This window comes from Antedon mediterranea, chromosome 5 (assembly GCF_964355755.1).
Source record: "Antedon mediterranea chromosome 5, ecAntMedi1.1, whole genome shotgun sequence".
NCBI classification, from domain to species: Eukaryota; Metazoa; Echinodermata; class Crinoidea; order Comatulida; family Antedonidae; genus Antedon; species Antedon mediterranea.
This window is the reverse complement of record NC_092674.1, coordinates 4133406-4149669: the sequence shown is the minus strand read 5'-3', so window position 1 is coordinate 4149669 and position 16264 is coordinate 4133406. Positions and strand designations below refer to the sequence as shown.

Sequence of the window (16264 nt, the reverse complement as noted above, 5' to 3'; positions counted from 1 at the left end):
CTATATAGTAAGCAGTAAGGTATACATTTACTCGTGTAGTTAAATTGACTATTAATTAAAAGTATACAATTAAAACATTGCTGAATGTATAAATGCTGTGTAATTAATTTATTAAACTGATTATATAAAATATCAATATTACAAAAACTATATTCAAATCCATACAGTAAACAGGTAGATGTTCTTCAATTTTCTTAATTAGCAAAAAGTACACAGCATTAAAACTGATTTTTATATCTTGTCAATCCACCATCCGCATCAGTTTTCATTTTATTGATTTATTTAAATATCTGCCTCCTCCTCTTCCTTCCTGGTCACGCTTTGATTATTCTTTTGATTAACAATGACACCTCTATTTCCACCAGAAGCTCACAGAGAAACTTGTGGAGAGAGAGCGGATATAATGCCAGAATTTGGGAGGAATGTACAGGATCTGTCCAGACTGCAAGATACATTCAGTGTATGGTGCTGACTTGAATAAAGGGTACAAATTCTCATCCACTGCCTCAACATCCACCTAAATCAATCAAAGATAAAATATTAAATATTATCATCATCATCATCCGTTACGCTATTCGTCTTGGGTAGACATTGCGTACGCTAATTGTTTCCATGACTCTCTTTCGGTGGTCTGATGGTCTGTCATTAATTTTGCGATCTTGCGATTAAATATTATAGTATATTTTATTCATATTACCATATAGATATTACAGTTCACTATAATAATAATATCTCTATGATATTACTTAAATATTGAAGAGAGGATCTATACATTATATACAGTAAATAATAGGCCTATAGTATGTTGCTACATAAAGAAAGAGATAAATAAACACATGGGTTTATAATGGGCCAAAAAGCCCCCTTAACCCTGCCACACTCTATCGAAAGAAGATGGACTGTGGCGATTCAAGGTAAATTCAACCAGTGGCCGATTTAAATTTTTTTTCCAAGTATAGGTATGACATATTTTTTGGAAAACTAAGCCTATTCTCTATCTGTATAGCCTGTCTATAACCTAGACTAGTTGGCAGTACACGTAGACCTATATACCAACCTGACTTGTATTGTCCAGCATACATCCTGTGTGCGGGTAGAGCATCTCTGAATATTTGGGATCATACAACCTTACGTATTTCTCGCCGACAGCTTGCGCTAGGCAGTTGTGTTTTGGGTCGTGATGCATGGGTGATACAGTTCCCTCAGGTCCAAACCATGCATTGATCACTGTATCTTCACCCTCTTCTCCTTCTGTCAGACAACAGTAATCTGGAATGCATATGTCTGATCTTAACTCTGGAATCTGATAAAACAAAATGAAGATTGTTCATGAAAATTAGTACACCACCTGAAATTCCATAGTGCATCATTGTGTTTGAAGTATGCAGGCCTACTATATTTACATTACATATATGTATAAGGGATGTTTGAATGGTCTAAAGAGAGTGAAGGATTTCTATTACAGTCAGGAGAAAATGACTTTTTTTCATACCAAGCTATCAAAGGATAGGATAATTATAATGTACTATGTGTCTATAATTTTGAGCAATACAATACAATTAATGTACTACCTGATCAAACAGTGGATGCTGAGCAAGATAGCCAGTCTGACCTGAGCTCTGAAATAAAAAGTAATTTAGAAATGTGAATTAAGTACCACAAATTACTATGGGTGGATTTGTAATAACTAATATTAGTGAAACTATAGGGTGAAATTGTAAGGGTGATATTATACTTTAAAGCTCAGGTACAGGCATGAATTTTAAATATAATATCTGGTTAATTGTACATAAATCAAATATTTGTAACAAAAATCAAGATGAAAAACCATGAATTTTCCCTAATATGGTCAAATACAAAATTTGGCACAATTCTGCCAAAAAAACCAGGAAGACTTTTTTTCAGTAGTTAGGTAGTTAACATAATGTAATAACATGTCTGGTGACTCCCTAGAAGGTGAAAAAAGATGGTGGATATACGGTGGATAATTTTTGCTATAGCATGTAAATAAAATTCTGAAGTTGAATAAAAATAACAGAAATGTAAAATTCAAGTTATATTACCTATATTTAGTCATCTGATAACATTTTTTACCACACCGTTTATTTTTCATAGCTTTTTAAAATGCCTCTCTGTTTTCAAAATTTGTGTACAAAAGAATAGAGATTTTACTGTGTAATTTGAACTATCCCCCCACTGATATGAAAGTGCTAATTTTCAAAAAGCTCCTGAAACACAAATAAAATCCCAAAAATTATGAAGCATAGGGGAAATTATAGATCGATAATTATTGGAATGTATGATCAATAGAAATTTTTTGCCCGCACCTGGCCTTTAAAATCACTGGTTACGATGTTTTTTCCATTCATTTGTCAAATTGTATGTAAATCAACCAAGCAAATTTCATTTTTACCTTTTAAAAATGACAACAAATAATAAAGTATCGTACAATTCTTTGCAGGTATGTACTACCTTCAAATGCCAGAACCCATTTTTAGATTTCAGATGATTTTTTTATACACTTTACTTACATCTGTGCAGATGTAATCTTGGATGAACTGCGACACAGTGATTAGTGTTTGGGACCAGGTGTCATCCGTGTACCTGGAGCCTATCTCTATTGGTACCAATCGCTCACCAGCTATCCTCCTTATATAATCTAAACTGAAAATTAAATATATAATACAATTAATCATAATATTAGTAAAAAGGTAAATATTTTGGCACATATGGCATTTCATACGTCAAATACAGACTTGGGACAAGTCTATACCCATAAACTTAAATTAAATATATAGTACAATAAACTTTAGTCTAGGTTCTAGACCGTAATATTAGTAAAAAGGTAAATATTTTGGCACATATGGCATTTCATACGTCAAATACAGACTTGGGACGGGTCTATACCCATAGAAGGAATGATAATGTATGGTACTGTGGTATGATATTGTAAACAATAAATCAGTCACTTCAGTCTAAAATATTCCTTTTACCTCCATCGTCTACTTGACATAGCTGCCCAATGCTCCATGGCGCCAGTGATAACCACTGGTGTATTAGACTCCATGTACAGTCGTTTAAATGATTCCAACGACGGACAATTGACTTCCTGTATTGGATGCTTGATTGTGATGTTGTGCAGTTTATGATGTATCTCATCTGTACACTGGCAGAAAACGAAAAAAATAATAATATTAATAACAAATGAAATACTAATTTTGTTTACCAGAAATCGAATGTTTACTGCTAAAGGAGTATGTTGTGATACTGTGAGTGTCATTTCTTTAAAAACATCGAGGCAAAAGTAGAGTAAAGGATTGAATAGTAAATATGAAAACCGGAATAATGATTCGTTTTCGTTTATTCAATATATATTGATATAATTCTATACTGCATACCTTAGTATTGCTTGACACTGATTTCTCAGGTATTATCTTACTGTGAATGTAAGAAGCAAGTCTGTGCAATATGTTGTCTATAATTGGAGCTCCCATTACTAGACCAAGATCACACACTTTTAAAGCATTCTAGATAAAGAAGAAAAATGGCAGATTACAATACACTTTGTGTGAAGAAAACATCAAGACAAATAGTGAATCTAAAGATCTGTCTACATCATCAAAGTAGTTTGAAAAAAGTGTGGTGTGCCCAAATATGGTAGTAATAATATAACATTATAACATATGCCATTTTGTTTTTGTTACTTTTGTCTTCTGTTCGTTGAATTAGGATAAAAAAAACATAATCATGTCCATATTTGGGCAAATCACATTTGCTTGTGACATAACATTTGATAGTGTAGACAAAGCTTTAATTAAGCATGCACAGCCCTGAGACTATAACAGCTAATTAGATTAGTCATAAATTCATAAATTATGAAGCTTTTAACTCAAAAACAGAAATTACTGTACCTGAAGAACACATTGTGTATCTGCTAATATTGTGCCAGCTTTTAATAAGGATGCCAAAGTGTACAGCTGCCTCCATGTAATGGCCACCTGGCTCCAATGACCTGTGTTTAACCTCTCCCATGTAATATCCAGAAGCTCTTCGCACATCTCACCAGCAAGGCTGTATTCCTGGCAACAGAATTTGGTGATGCAGGATTGAAGAAGTTGATGGATATCAGATGGAATGTCGTCATCACAAATTATTTGTAGCTCGTTCTCTTTTGTCGGAAAAAATGTTGGGAAGTTATGAGCCATTATAGAGGTTCAACATTCTGCAAGAAAAAAATGAATATTTATCATAAATAAATATTTATTTTATTATTGTTGATGGAGTAGCCTACTTTTCAAATATAAAATTAAACATACTGTTACTGTATATTATTTACACAAAGCAAAATTCAAAATAGGTTAACAAAATATGAATCAAATTAATAGTTAATGCCTTGTATCTGGACAAACTCAAATAAGCTCAGAGAGCTTTAAGACAGGTTCCACCAGGAAAAAAGTTTTTATAAAAAAAAAAAAGAGAGCTATTAGATAGTACTACACACTAAAGTAGCTCATTACTCATACCACACTGGCACTGCACTACCTGTTAACAACAGCTTGAATTAGTGCACCTGCTTAGCCCATATATGGACATGATGATGTCATATCACTACCATATTTGAGCACATCACTACCATATATGGGCACATCACACTTTTTGTCCAACAGGTTTAATACTTTCAAACTTGATATGACAAAAAAAATGTGATGTGCCCATATATGGACATCACACCTTTCTTGTAAAACTGGTTTGATACTTTAGACAGAGCTTTAGAAAATAACATTAACAACAAGCATTTTGTAAAACAGAAGATTTTATTGAAAAAGTATAATGCATTATTAATGTCGCAGGACTATATTGCCCTGATTTATGTTGTATTATACAAATATCTGACGGATGACATCATGAAAAATGTTATTAATCAACCATGACATCATATCTGATGACATCATCAAAGGAACTCATATCTGATAACATCATTTAAAAAAAGATGATATCATTATTATATTGAGACAGTTCGTAGATGTCATTACAGTGCATCAATGGTGAAAAAAAAAATTAATCGAAATTAGTTCAGCTTGCACAAGTTTTCTGCAATTCATTTAGTTTCGTCGTGGTATATCGAAGTCGATGATGCGCCATCAACGCATCCTTTTGGAGCAGATAACTGCTGCCTTCATGAGGTTGTCCACTTGCAACTTGTCCTAAGTACGCAATCTGTTCCGTGAGTTTGTTTTCAACATCTTTCAACATTTTTAAAAAGTGCTTGGATTCATTCTCTGCATTTGTTGCAATTGGTTTATCTTTTGACAGTTCCAGTACAGCCTGACCTTTATTTTATAAATAAAACAAAAATTGACGGAATAGAAAAAAAAATGCAATAAGACATTATGATTATAAATAATATTAAAGCATAAGTTACAAAGGCCAAGATACGCCCTCACACACCTGACCTAGGCCATGTCTGGCACTTCCTTTTCTTTCAATGCTGCAGTACCAGACACTGCTTGCTGGTCAACAACTGGCTGGGGAAACAAGTTAGGCCTAAAGTTAGGAATAGCATAATATGCACTTACCTGCGTGGTGCACGATGCCTGCAATGTCTTTTTCAATGCTAACTAACTTTTGTAATCTTTCATATGAGTCGTCCATGAGAATAATTTAGTAAAATTCTTCAAATCAATAAGAATGTTACTGTATTTATCTATTGGCGAACAACAAAAAAACTCGTTTTTTGTATCTCTGCAAAAATTATGTATGGTGGCGCTGTTTTCCTGGGCTATGAAGCGCAAATAGTGCCAAACAAAATGGACACGCTACAGTTTGTAAAAAAAATGAGAATACATTTTCACACAACACAAAGTCAATAATTCCAATAAAGTCATCTGAATTCTACAGTTTTATTATATTGAAAAAAAATTATACAAACTAAAAATTCACATCAATCTTTTGTTGGGGTAATTTTAGTACAGAAAGCCTAAAATAAATATTTCAAAATTAATTGGAGGCAATACTGTACTGCATATAAAAACTCGCTTGCAAAATAAGGAATTTTAGATTGGAACACAAATATACCTGAGCACCAATATTTTTATATACCCTCCCATATCAATCATCAATGAAAACTAAGTGAATAAAGATCTCTCTACATTATCAAACATTATGTGACAACAAAATGTGATGTACCTATATGGACATGATGATGTCATATCACTACCATATTTAGGCACATCACACTTTTTTGTCAAACTAGTTTGATAGTGTGGACAGAGCCTAAGTTTGGTTTTGTACCCTTTGGCCTTGTAATTCAACAACATTTGGCATCAGGTTAATAATAAAGTTTACAAGCACTGCTGCAAATCTTTACAGTAGCAAATAAAAAGGAGTGGTCCTCCTTCATACGTTCAGATATGAAGGAAATAAATACACTACTATTTAGTAAGCATTCAGGACTTTTTCTAATAATTTTTGTTAATAAATTTATTGGGATATTCAATCAAAGATAATAATCAATAATTTCATAATTGTATCGCATAAAAAAACACCAAAATTCGTCTGAAATGGAATTATTTTGACTTATTCAATTATTTGCTGTTTTTTATAGTAATATTTATAAGGAAACACGCGGGTTGAAATACACGGTGACTTCAAACCTTTCTTCCTCCCAGTTAAAATGTTATCCACTTTTATTTACAATGTGAAATACTTTGCACAAACTATTTACACAATTTTTCAGATGGATTTTAACAGTTAAAAACCAAAAAGAAAATAATTGACCAAAAATTGCCCTGTTTACTTATCTGTGTGAATGTACAATAGTATAATATCGGACGCAATCTTTCCTTCGCATAATTTTTCCCTGGTAGCGTGCCATACATGTGACTTTCCAAATATCTCTGAAAACTGAAACTTTCCTTCACAATTATTTTATGAGGATGGTCCATAAAGCTTCCAGACTTCTCAGAAAACCAGACATATTAACCAGTCCAAGGGTGTTTGGTATTAGGGATGCAACTGTATAAGTTACACTCAAGTATTTGATTTGGTAGTGATGAAGATGCCATAACAAATTGTTAATAAATACTTATTATAGTATTATCTGTAGTTTGTAGCATGCTACACTGTGTTTGTGGCCATGCTACATAATACTTATACTGTAGTACAGCACCTGGGTTGTTATGTCACATCATCACCCTGTTCTTTTCTTGCCACACATATCTTACTTCGCCAGCAAGATAATGCTATGTAGCATGCTACTTCTTCGAAATTGAAATATACTGCTTTTCTTATTTGTTGTAATTTTCATATGCCATTCTACGCTCCAGCAAATGTGTGTGGCAAGCCCCTTACGTTCCTAACACTTGCTATGAAGCATGCTTCTTAAATTTTAAATTGATTTTCTTGTTTGTTGTTTTCCATATGTCATGCTACACTCCAGCAATGTGTGTGACAAGCTGCTTACTTCGCTAACACTCGCTATGTAGCATGCTTCTTCTTAGCATGTCTTTTATTAGCATGTTTTTTTATGATACTAACAACCTTTGGTTTGTGGTCCAGTAGTCTTCCCATAATCGTCTTTGTTTCCTCAATGTGTTCTAAAACATACTTGCTTCTCTGAATATTACCCTTTTGAAAATCAAATATTTCTTTTATTAGTAAGTTTTATAACATAAAAGGATTATGGTAAGGTCAGGTCATTATCTGATAGAGGGTTTACTACCTGATGGATTGAAATTATATAATTTGAATCAAAAAGGCAAATAAACAATTTTACCTGGATGAGTTCGTAAATACGATTAGTTTCCGTTTCAATGAGTGACTTATCGATAACACTGCCCTCAATGTTCTCCGTTAGCTGACGACCCATTCCTGCTTTGATGGCTTGCATCTCATCGTATACTTCCTGTTCTTGATCAATCTGAAAAAAAAGGCGGCAAATTATAGTTGCCAATGTTTTATGAAAAACTGTCACTTAACGGTGAATATAATTTCAGTGGTGGTTAACAAGGTTGCCTTTCCAATCTAAAGGTGTAGGGTTCAATCCTGACCTAATGCCAGTGACTCTTTCAATTCCACTCCCTAAGCCTCAAATGATACTTAGTTTATAAGCATGATAAATTATGAAATAGTTTATCCATCCTGTAATTGGCAAGTTAGTCAATGTTGGATGCGTATGAAGTACAAAATTCTTTCTTTCTTCTAATGAAACGGATGGAAATAAAATAATCACCATATCTGTAAGTTGATGTCCAACATGTTTTATCTTCCATCCATCCGTTTTTTTAATGATGCCTCTTTGGTTGGCTATCTCGTGTATTCCCGTTCTCTTTTCCTCTGAAACAAAAACAGAAACAAAATATTTACCAATAAAACATTTTAAAATACTACATTGAAACTAGCTAAAATGTTATTGCAATAATAAATGTAGCTCCTGCAGTAACTGCAGTAATTCATATTTTTGACTCAAATCAACAAGATACTGCATAACATAAATGATATTGAATAATGTAACCAACCTTTAGCTTTCACATCTGAGTAACGCTGAAAGTGATTATGTGTTGGTTTCCACGTCTGGTGGTAGCTATCAAGTAGTTTCAATGACGACCGTTTTATGTACTGAACTAATTTCATTTTTCGCTCTATAAGGTAATAATAATAATGTGTTATAAATAGGCTGACATACAAAAAAGTAAAAAATATTGTTAATTAGTTTAAATTACACTGGGCACGATAGAAATCATAGTTTTTTTTTATATTTCATATGCATCCAACAGCGAGTAACTCACCAATTACAGGATGGATAAATTATTTAATAATTTATTGTGCTTATTTGAGGCTTAGGAAATGAAGTCAGGATTGGACACTGGACCTTGTGATTGGAATGCAAGAATGTTGACCACCAAGCTACAGCTCCACTACTTGAAATAGAACACATCATAACTTACGTTTTTTTTCTTTTTTCGTTGGCGTCGTATCTTTTTTGGTTTCGGTCTCGTCATCTGTGGATTTATCATCCAACATCTGCTGGGAAGCAATTCTACAAGATGACAAAAAGAAAAAAAAAATGGACATTTTAACTAATTCTAATAATATAAAATGTCTTAACAATTGTAGTGAGTGGCCAAAAAGTTAAGACAGTAAACCGTAATTACGTAGCCAAGGGTTCAAGGCTCACTTGCGCAATGGTTCTGGATGAAAGAACTTCTTGGATAAGGACTATAAACTGTTGGTCCAGTGTACACATCTAGCTTGCACGCACTTTAAAGAACTAGTACATCTTTCGAGATGAGTAAGGGGTTACCCCGGTGTACTAGTACACACACACAGCCACTGATCATAACTGGGTCCTCTACTGGGAGACCAGTCTTCGACTAAAGAGGTTACCCAGTATAAATAAATAAATACTGGAGAACAGAATGGTGAAATGGTTTCTCTGCATCTTCAATCATTTCAAAATATCGAGCAAAGCTACAAATATCGTCTTACTTGTGTTGTTGTTTACGTTGGCGTTTCCTTGGTGATGGTTCTTCGTTTCTTTCCGGCAGATGTAATGAATCTTGTAGACTGGATAACATTGATGGCACGTCATTTTCCTTCTTTTCTTGTTTGATTTTTATCAACATTGACTGAGCATTGTTTGTTTCTGATACAGAACTCTCTATGGACTGCTGACTGCTTGATAGTGATTCACTAAAGAAAGCATAATGTTCAAAAGAGTTACATTTAACCCATTAGATCTTTACATAAAATAGAACCACTCCTAATCAGGGAACAATTCCCATGAAACGAACAGGGTGAAGTATGTGTTTTAACACTACAGGTAACCTCTATTCAGGGGACACCTTTGGGACATAACAAAGTGGTAATACAGGTTCTACTGTATTACAAAATGAATATTAATATGAATACTATATTTGTTGTGAATCTACCTCTTACACCATGATATACGTTTAGTAAAAGTAATACTACCTTTGTTTTGGAGATGTGGTTTGCCTTTGAATTTCGACCTTTGAACTTGGGCTGGCTGGTTCAGCTCCTGAGGGATTCTGGAATAAGGGTTTACGTACAGATGCAATATTTCTGAAATAAAAAAAAAAAAACCGATTGTATATTATGAAATACTGTAGAACCAACTACTACTAAAGGGACACTTTCAAACTGAGGAATCGACCAAGTGTCCACTCAATAGGATTGACTGTAGCGTTAAAACATATTTCAACTCATTCATGTCATGGGAAAGTGTCCCTTTAATCAGGGCCACCAGTATGGTAGGTAAGGTTTCAACCTGACCACTCTTTAACAGATGCCTTTGACAACCCAGTGGCTTGAAAAGAGATTATTCCATTTTCTTGCGAAAATCATACCATTTTATTTCTTGTGGCTACATTACAGGCAGGGCCGTAGCCACCAGTATGGTTGGTAAGGTTTCAACCTGACCACTTTTTCACAAAGGCCTTTGACAACCCAGTGACTTGAATGAAGATTGTTCCCTTTTCTTGCAAAAACCCCCCCTAAATCACTGTTAATAGGGGTGTCCCTTCAAAAGAGGCATCCCAGAGGGGTTAAACTGTACTTAAATGAGTCTTCACTATTATCTTGATGGGTAAATCTCTTCCACCCTGTAAAGTTCAATGAAAGCCTCCATATATGTTTTGTGTTTCTTCTTCAATAATAAAGCACTCACCCATCATTATGTCTTTTCCTCAAAATACTTGGCCTTGGAGAGGAACCTGGATTCGGCAAAGTTTGATTGCTTGGAGATGACACATTACCAGCAAACATACCACCTGTTACAACATCACCTGAAACAAAAAAATTGTTTAAAGAAAATGTAACTATTTGAAGCTTCTGAGATTTATTCATTTCATCTATTTGATTTGAAGACTTCTGAAGAGAAGATGATGCCATATCATAGTTTGGTAGTGTCTGTTTTATTTTTACTGTAACAACTTCAGCTATTGACATTTTTTAAAGGGTAATATGGTGGCAAAGTTCAAAGGTCAACAAAATTTGACCTGAAAGTCAACATACAAAAAATCTAAAGGGTTGGTACTTATTCTATAATTTCTAAAAATATAACTGCAAACTACCTTCTGTCGACGTCAATGGAGGTATGGTATATGGTGATCCAGCTGTTCGGAGATCTGCAACCAATGGGCCTAGTCTGACTGGACCTCCAGCAACCGTAGCTGCACGTGCAACCGCTGCAACTGTTGCTGCAGCCCCTGTATTTGAAGTGGGTTGCAAAGATATTTGAGGATTCACTGAAACAAATTTTTATTTAAGATAATTTACATAAATAGATTACATAATGAAATGTTTGAAAAAAAAGAATCTTACAGGATTTGGACCTAGAATCTTGTAACAGATATTTATGTATTGTGCTGAAAAACCAATTTTTTTTAAAAATACATACCATTCAGCTGTTGCCGAACTCCTGCATTTGTGATTGGTGTAAAACTATGCCCAACATATGATGACATTGGTGGTTGGTATCTGGGGACTAAAATAGGATGAATATTATGCAACATACCGTACATAACATAACTTAAAAATAATGGACATTATTTTTCAATCTTGCAAGTAAAATATGAAAGGGGATGTCATTTCAAATATTGACATAGAGTAGAACCTCAATTAAAAGGACACGTTTGGGACCAAAATGTCCCCTTAATAGGTTGTGTCCCCTAAATAGAGGTATGTCCTCAAAGGAGTGGTTCTACTGTACAAAGATAGTGTTACATAAATTCCAGAAGCAAAAATATAAAAACTGAAAATGTTCAACTTACATGAACCATCACCTGGGTAAAGGTAGTAAGGATATTGAGGCGGTATAGTTACTCTTGGGTGACCTCCAGGTACTGCGCCATGGACGGCACTCACAGGTTGGCGGGGTCCAGCTAAAAATATCGGTTGACTGTCTGGTGGAAAGCCGCCATGTTGTCTGGGGACAGGTGCTTGCTGGAGAATTTTAGCTATAAGAACATATATAGATTTCTTTATAATAATTGTCGTTTATAGCGCCTAATACAATGTTTATAAGTGCTGTACACACAAAAACAGTCTATAAAAATATCCTAAGAAAATTCAGAGGAACCATTTACACTGCACCGTTCTCCAGCATGAGAGCCTGTCAATTGTCAGATGAACATTTGATTTTTCAGAGGGAACTAGACGACTAGAGCATAAAAAAGTTGATTTGTTGAACAATTATGATGAACATATTTACAACTTACATGCTACTCCAATCGGTATAGGAACTGAAGTAGTTGTGTTGATGCCACCGGTGCATGTTGCAGGCTGGCCTACAACAACATGTGACGAACCTACGAAAACACAAAAACAGATTTTCGGGGTTAATTCTTCAGTAGTTGTATATAATGTATATTGTCATATTAAATGTTGTGATTCTCTGTGTTTAGAGAAGGATGCTTTAGACCAGGTCCGCCTTATATTATTAGCCAATCAAAATCGTATAAATTTTGGAGGGAAAATGTTATCCTCCTCTGAAGCCTAAAATTTGCATGTCCAGTATAAAAGTGGAATGTAATAGATATTAGGGGGAGAAGAGAGAATAAGATCAGAGTAGATAAACGGAAAGATGATAAAGAAAATATTAAGGCTTGACTGGTAGTGGTAGAAAGATGTATTAATCGAATTACAAGGAATAAAAGTTCTAGTTGAGTTAAATATACTTTTTGTATGAGTTATCATTCAGTGACAGCAGTGTACGTCGCGTGGAAATATATATATACGCCTGAGAAAGCTTGGAACCAACTAAAATAAATTCACTACATGGTGGCAGCGGTGAAACATATATACTGTATATAATTTAGAAATGTCTTGGTTAGGCACAATGACCAAATCACAAGCAACAATCTTTGATTTTTATTTCAATACCATACCATACATGAACAAAAACAGATAAAAAAAACCCAAAAAACATCACAATCATTTTGTATGGTACCGGGGATAGCCCTCTAAATCCCCAAAAGAGGATTTATATCCTGAGGTGTGCCCATTAATTGGAGACATATACTTACTTGAATTGGTGATGTTACTTCTAGCAGAGACAGGCTTACTGATGTAAGTAATCGGTATGGCAGTTGACGACACAATACCACGTGCGACTCCAAACACATTGTGTTTTGTTGAAAATGACTTGCTTGTTTGGATTGGCCAGTTCAATTTGGGCGTCGCATCTCCTTTACCGCTAACTTTGCTATCGTCCAGTTTTGGTTCGCTTTTTATCTGTATTTTAGCTGCAAGTTTAGACTCAGTTCGACTGTCAATGGCTGATGGTGGTGGGGTAGTTGATACCTTCAATGCTTGTGAATAGACTTGTCTATTTTAATTAACAAAAACAATTAAAATTCATTAAACATCAAACACTATTAAACTTATTGTGACAAAAAATATGATATATTTGGATATGATGATGGCATATCACCACCATATTTGAGCATATCACTACCACATTTTTTTGTCAAACTACATTGATAGTGTTTATATGACATCATTATTTGAAAGTGTTGACAGAGCTTTATATAAAATATTTGCCAAGTACTATTAAGTATGTAAATATGTGTAAATCTACTGAATTATTCATCACATGTTAATTAAGCCCATCATCATTAGCATATTGTGTACTGACCTGTTCAAATCTTGAATACTCTGCAGACTGCTTTTGGTTCCTGAAGTGCTCCTCATTGGAATAAGAGAACTTGTGTTCTAAAAAAAAATTAAATTTACAATACAATGAATATATGAATTGAATGGGGAGATATTTATTTATCTCTTACTGTAATCCGATTGGTCAATATTATGAGATATAATTCCGTATTACGCCCATTTACTCAGTCAAGCGGATCAGAAGGGTAATATATCCCGTATTACCTGTTTGATGTTTCTATGCGTGTGTTGTTTATGTATTATATTGTATTTTTATCGTTGAGCGCAAGCGTAGTTGTGATTTCAACCATCGAATATGAACCCATATTTGACGGTCCGTAAAAAATGCTAATCGTAATCGTCGAAAGCTCCTTATTGTTGTTGTGATAGGTGGAGGTCAAAATGGATGAAAATAAAGGGCTTATATGGAATATGGAACCAGAACGTAGATATTTCCCGTATTTCATGAACAAGCAGGGTGTAACTAATAATATTTATATACTGGCCGCTTCCATCAGATGTCAAAGGCTAGGCCATGGGCAATGTTGCTAAAAGCACTGTCTAATATTATAGTGGTCTTTACCTGAAGCTGAGTGGCAATAGAACTGGTTTGCAACAGGGCAGTTGTAGCACTAGACTTGGCTGTTGCTGGTACTGATGTAGCCACAACTGGAACTGCTTGGGTAGCTCTTAACGGAATACCACTAATGTTTGCTTTTAATTCTAAAAAAATAAATACAGGTTTGTTAGTAATTAAACATATAATTTTCATTAAAACTTAAGCTCTGTCTTACACTATCAAAAATGTCATGTGCCATATGTGGACATGATAATGTCATATCACTACCATATTTGGGCACATCACACTTTTTTTGTCAAACTAGTTTGATAGTGTAGTCAGAGCTTTACATTTTTTAATCTATCACTCAATTTGAATGCCTTTAGGGCATAACATTCAGAACCAAGCATTATAGTGTGTAGTATTATGTTATATTTTAAATTATTTTTAGGTCTAATAACATCCTGGTAATTCAAAACACCCACCTCTTTTATGATGTGTGACTATCGGTGCATGACTTGTAGGGGGCGCTATCCTTGGTTCATCTTTTCCTTTCTGTGCCATGTGACTAACAAATGGCATGGCGATACTACTAGGTACTGAGATGTTGGTGGGAAAATGTTGAATGTTTGGAGCAACTTGCACGGGCAAACTGATAGCTGAAGGTAGAGTGCTACTGGCAGTGATGGTACAGGTACGCGACATGTTGATTTGATCTTTGACCCCTGTGACAATCGGTCCGGGAAGGAAGGTACGAGCTGCCATGCTCTGCTTATCTTTCTCCTGAAAGAAAAATTGATTTAAATTTTTTTTAAAAACAGTAACTACCTAACAATTTTTGGATTTATTACTAAATTACAAAATAATTGTAAAGAAATAAAACAGAGCGGGGCCTGTGGGATGAGACTCAAGTAGTTAAAATATTAACTATTTTTATTATTATTATTGTTATAATTATATAATTGTATATTTGTCTATACACTCAGTTAGCACAAAATGTTCACACAAAATTCAAATAAATAATGTCTGAATGAACATGATTTAATCATTACCTGCATACTTGTCATATGAGAAATATTTGTAATTCCTAATGCTTCAGGAGAAATCACAGGCATCGGAGGGTTGGCAGGTTGTACCAAAACTTTCGGCCCATCTCCATGGTTCAGCTTTAATACATTCTCGGACAAAACATCACTGCTAACTGAAGTTGAAATAGCATCAGAGGTGTTTGTATTGTTGGAACTCATACTGAAATTATAAGGTAATAAAAATGATACAATGATAGATTTTTCACACAGAAAAGGAAGATGGTGGATTAATATTATGTTTCTGTTTTGGTAGGCAGGATTCTTTGTTTATGTCTATATTTTGTTGTTGTCTTGTTTGGTACTGGCTGTGTCTGTTTATCATTATAGAAAAATTATAGATTAAATAATGTATCATATCATATAGACATTTTTTATCAAGAAGCCTACAAGTTAGGCCTAGACAAGATTGCCTTACTAGATTATTTAAATAGGTAGGCCTAGCTCAGTGTACTAAACAATATTATTGTAGATTGAAACATTTTTAAGTTAGATTCAATTTAGCCTAACTAAAAGAAGAAAGAAGTAAAACGTAGGCCTAGAAACTGTGATGATTTAATGAAGTAAACATTTAAAATTAGCATCATAAATCTAAACAGGCTAGGCCTACAACTATTATTAGCACATCGCACAGACCAGAGAGCAGCAGGCTGTTGCTCCCTCCATTTATTTTCTATTCTTTCTTCTAACTAAACTAGCCTAAAGCCTGATTTTCTCGGCTCTTGACTCTGTCTGATCATCATGGAGGTATACCTCCACCACCATGCCATGGTCTGGATGATGGCCTAAAAAGATGTTTAAAAATTGAACATAATGCCGCTTATAAAAACCTTCAAATCGTTACATTAGTTACCCTAACTATAAACTCGCTTACCTTATACATATAATGTAAAAATAGCTAATTTTTACATGTTATTATTAGATATTTAATTTCAAATAAAGGCTGGGC

At 34.3% G+C, this 16264-nt stretch overlaps 3 protein-coding genes across 3 annotated transcripts; all 3 read right to left on the bottom strand.

Annotated features, from left to right (window-relative positions):
- Positions 1–29: 29 nt before the first annotated feature.
- Positions 30–5717, bottom strand: LOC140048522 (lysine-specific demethylase 8-like). Its single transcript, XM_072093261.1, has 8 exons — positions 5577–5717; positions 3912–4222; positions 3399–3527; positions 2994–3166; positions 2532–2664; positions 1572–1619; positions 1058–1303; positions 30–517 (listed from the first exon to the last, which is right to left on the bottom strand). Exons 2-8 carry the CDS (start codon positions 4203–4205, stop codon positions 353–355), a joined length of 1188 nt encoding a protein of 395 aa, XP_071949362.1. The 5' UTR covers positions 4206–4222; positions 5577–5717; the 3' UTR covers positions 30–352.
- On the bottom strand, positions 5074–5652 carry LOC140049041 (mediator of RNA polymerase II transcription subunit 11-like). Its single transcript, XM_072093851.1, has 2 exons — positions 5577–5652; positions 5074–5330 (listed from the first exon to the last, which is right to left on the bottom strand). The coding sequence occupies exons 1-2, from the start codon at positions 5650–5652 to the stop codon at positions 5074–5076; spliced, it is 333 nt and encodes a 110-aa protein (XP_071949952.1).
- Positions 5718–5902: 185 nt separating the features above from the next.
- Positions 5903–15105, bottom strand: LOC140049040 (uncharacterized). Its single transcript, XM_072093850.1, has 16 exons — positions 14716–15105; positions 14255–14394; positions 13655–13731; positions 13044–13345; positions 12237–12326; positions 11790–11975; positions 11417–11503; positions 11091–11264; positions 10685–10802; positions 9970–10080; positions 9487–9690; positions 8946–9037; positions 8517–8639; positions 8231–8334; positions 7775–7918; positions 5903–7626 (listed from the first exon to the last, which is right to left on the bottom strand). The coding sequence occupies exons 1-16, from the start codon at positions 14993–14995 to the stop codon at positions 7477–7479; spliced, it is 2382 nt and encodes a 793-aa protein (XP_071949951.1). The 5' UTR covers positions 14996–15105; the 3' UTR covers positions 5903–7476.
- Between the last annotated feature and the right edge of the window lie 1159 nt (positions 15106–16264).